The 3,087-nt window shown below is 44.1% G+C and overlaps 1 protein-coding gene across 1 annotated transcript; it reads right to left on the reverse strand.

The window, feature by feature from the left end:
* Window positions 1-1,288: 1,288 nt before the first annotated feature.
* CHRM5 (cholinergic receptor muscarinic 5) lies at window positions 1,289-2,866 on the reverse strand. The gene has a single exon (XM_040412070.1). The coding sequence runs from the start codon at window positions 2,864-2,866 to the stop codon at window positions 1,289-1,291; it is 1,578 nt and encodes a 525-aa protein (XP_040268004.1).
* Window positions 2,867-3,087: the final 221 nt, after the last annotated feature.

Genomic DNA, 3,087 nt, shown 5'->3' on the forward strand with positions numbered 1-3,087 from the left:
GAAGGTTGTGCACCGGCCGGTGTGCACTCTGCATTACGGATGCGGACCCATTCACTTGAATGGGTCTGCAATCACAGAGATACGGAACAGAAGCACGGATCAGAACCCAACGGAAGCACCACGGAGTGGTTCCGTGGTGTTTCTGTCCGTGCCTCCGCACTTTTTTTGCAATGCTGACGGATCACGGACCCATTCAAGTTTAATGGGTCTCGTTCCGTCCCGGCCGCCGCACGGACGTTGCCCGTTCATTGGGGACCGCAAATTGCAGTCCCCAATGCACGGAACGGAGGCACAACGTTCGTGTGCAAGAGGCCTAAGGGAAATACAATGACTATCGATGAAAGTTTCCATGATGTAACTCAACTGATATTTCGTATGCAAGAATACAATTGAACTGCTTTAATAAAGGACACCAATGGTTCCAATTTGTTGTTTACTATGTCAAGTTCTTAATCCATAATTCTTTGTAAATCGGTTACATTGATGCATTACCTTATACTGACCCCAATAAAAGAAAATTAAAGTTGGGGTACATGTAAACATAAACAGAGAACAGTAAACCTTACGTGAGTATTACTGGACAGGTACAGATTCGTCACTTCCCACCATACAAGAGAACAGTAAAAAAATTTAGCGTTTGTTTCTTTTTTTTTCTTTTTTGCTAATACGATGTAAAGACATTTCGGTCCTTTGAACATTTGACACTTTGTCACTGATATCAAATTAATTTAAGAGAACAGTTTCCAGTCACTTCTCTAGAACTGCTCTCGACTGTACAACATCGAATATTAAGAAGTCATCATAATAAAAGCAGCATATCATGTGTAGCACTCACAATGACTGAATCCCACTGTTCGCACGGTAACATGATAACAATTGATAGGCTTCCTAATTCTATGAAAGGCGGAAAGCTCGGTTCCGTTCCTGGCGCACTTAAGCCATTTACGGTATATTTGACTTCAGGAGTTTTTTCTCCAGTCACCAGCATGCAGCGGCACTTCATACAAGACCCATATCAGAAGGCATCAGAGACCATTGTAGGAGAGAGATGGGCGATTCATTTGCTTGACAGGGTGTATAAATTTCCACCGTTCACCACAAATGCATACACACAGAATTGGCCAAACACAGCAATGTGGTCAACAGTCAACACAGCATTTATAAAAGGGGGGAAAGTGCATCTCTACGACACAGTACTAGTCGTTCAATAGTCCCCAGTTCTGCTATGACTTGACTGCAGCATAGATCCCCAGCTCTTGCCACAATACATTGCTTGAGTCTACCGCCTTCAAGGCAGCTTGTTATGACTCGGAGGATGCTGTCCATACCAGTACAGTTTCTCCTCCACGCTTTTTTTTTTCCAGCGACATAGCAGCAACATTTTAAATGTCTTACGAAAGGTTTTGTTGCAAAGAGCATAGCAAATGGGGTTGACTGTACTATTCACATAGCACAACCAGTAGCCCAGGTGCCAGAGCGAGGATGGGATGCAGTTGTAGCAAAAGGTTGAAACCAGAACCATGATGTTGTAAGGAGTCCACGTGATGATAAAGGCCAGGAGAATAGCACTTAGTGTCTGCGCTGCTTTGCGCTCTTTGATGAGCACCATCCTCTTGCGCTTGGTCATGTGGTTACTGAAGGTGGGATCCAAGCTTCTCAAAGAGTGTCCCTTGGACATGGATGAGCAAGGGGTGATTTTTACTTTTCTGCACCCATTATTGACCTCCTGAGATCCATCATCGTTCACAACAATTCTAAATTTGTAAGACACGCACTTTTGACTCTTTTGTGATTGACTTTTACCTGGTGTTAGGAAGAATCTTTCGTTGTCATAATCATTTAGCACCGGCTGCTCTTTTGTTAGGATATGCTTGGTTTCTTCTTCCTTTTGAGCTGCAGTTTGGTTCTTATAGGCACCCTGGAAGACAGCTTCTTTCACCTGCTTGTCCTCATCGTCTGAAGATGGGTAGCTGCTGCAGGTAGTCAGTTGATCTTCTTTAGCCCACTCGTTGCAGATGTTGTTACTATGGGAGATCTTGACCGTAGCGGAAGTACTGCGGCTGGATGAGGACCATGAGGCCTGGCACCGTTCTCTTTTGGTGAGTGTCTGCTGCTTGCAGCTGAAACAGGATCTTAGCAGCGCCCCCTGTGGCCTCATCATCTCAAAATCAGCCACTGACTCAGAGCCCTGCAACTCAGCCAGATCTTTGGTGCGTTTTTCTGTCTCTTTATAGATACGGCAATATAAAATGGTCATGACAGACACTGGGATGTAAAAGGCAGCAATGGCCGTTCCAAAAGTGATTATTGGTTCATAAAGGAATTGTATCTGACATTCTTCAGGGGGCACTGTGCGCTCCCCAACAAAATATTGCCAGCAAAGGATTGCTGGAGCCCACAAAATGAAGGAAATAAACCAAGCCAGTCCAATCATGATCCCGGCCCTCTTAGGCGTGCGTTTTGCCCTGTAAGTTAATGGTCGCGTTATAGAAAAGTACCGGTCAAAACTAATCACTAACAGGTTCATTACAGAGGCATTGCTAGCCACGTAATCCAGAGCAAGCCAAAGGTCACAAGCCAGGCTACCCAAGGACCACTTCCCAATTAAAATGTAAGATGTGTAGAGATTCATTGAGAAGATGCCGATGATGAGGTCAGCACAGGCCAAGCTCAGAAGGTAATAATTGTTCACGGTCTTCAGCTGGCTGTTCACCTTGAAGGAAACCATCACAAGGATATTTCCTACTATGGTTATCAGGCTGACAACTGCACTGACTGTTGCAATGGTTATAACCTCCCAAAGGTTGTGAACTTTCAAGTAGTTTGTCCCATTGCTATGACTTAAGGATGTGGAGTTTGGCTCCATGGTTCCTGATTTTCAGGGATCCTAAAGATGTGGACACCGATATACAGCTGGGCAGGTTCTGAAATGAGAAATTAAATATTTAATATACAGTGTTTATGTTACAAATACAGTATTATTGTAGGGTTGACAAATGTACTGCATGAGAAGATGTTAGAATTGACTCTCACAAGGCAAAGTGAATAAAGCGCACTCTGCCTTAGGCCTCGTTCACATTTCTATTT

This window comes from Bufo bufo, chromosome 11 (genome assembly GCF_905171765.1).
Source record: "Bufo bufo chromosome 11, aBufBuf1.1, whole genome shotgun sequence".
Taxonomy (NCBI): domain Eukaryota; kingdom Metazoa; phylum Chordata; class Amphibia; order Anura; family Bufonidae; genus Bufo; species Bufo bufo.

What these genes read in the sequence shown, in the direction of transcription:
- CHRM5 (XM_040412070.1), bottom strand. Translation starts at nt 2,866, where the DNA reads ATGGAGCCAAACTCCACATCCTTAAGTCATAGCAATGGGACAAACTAC.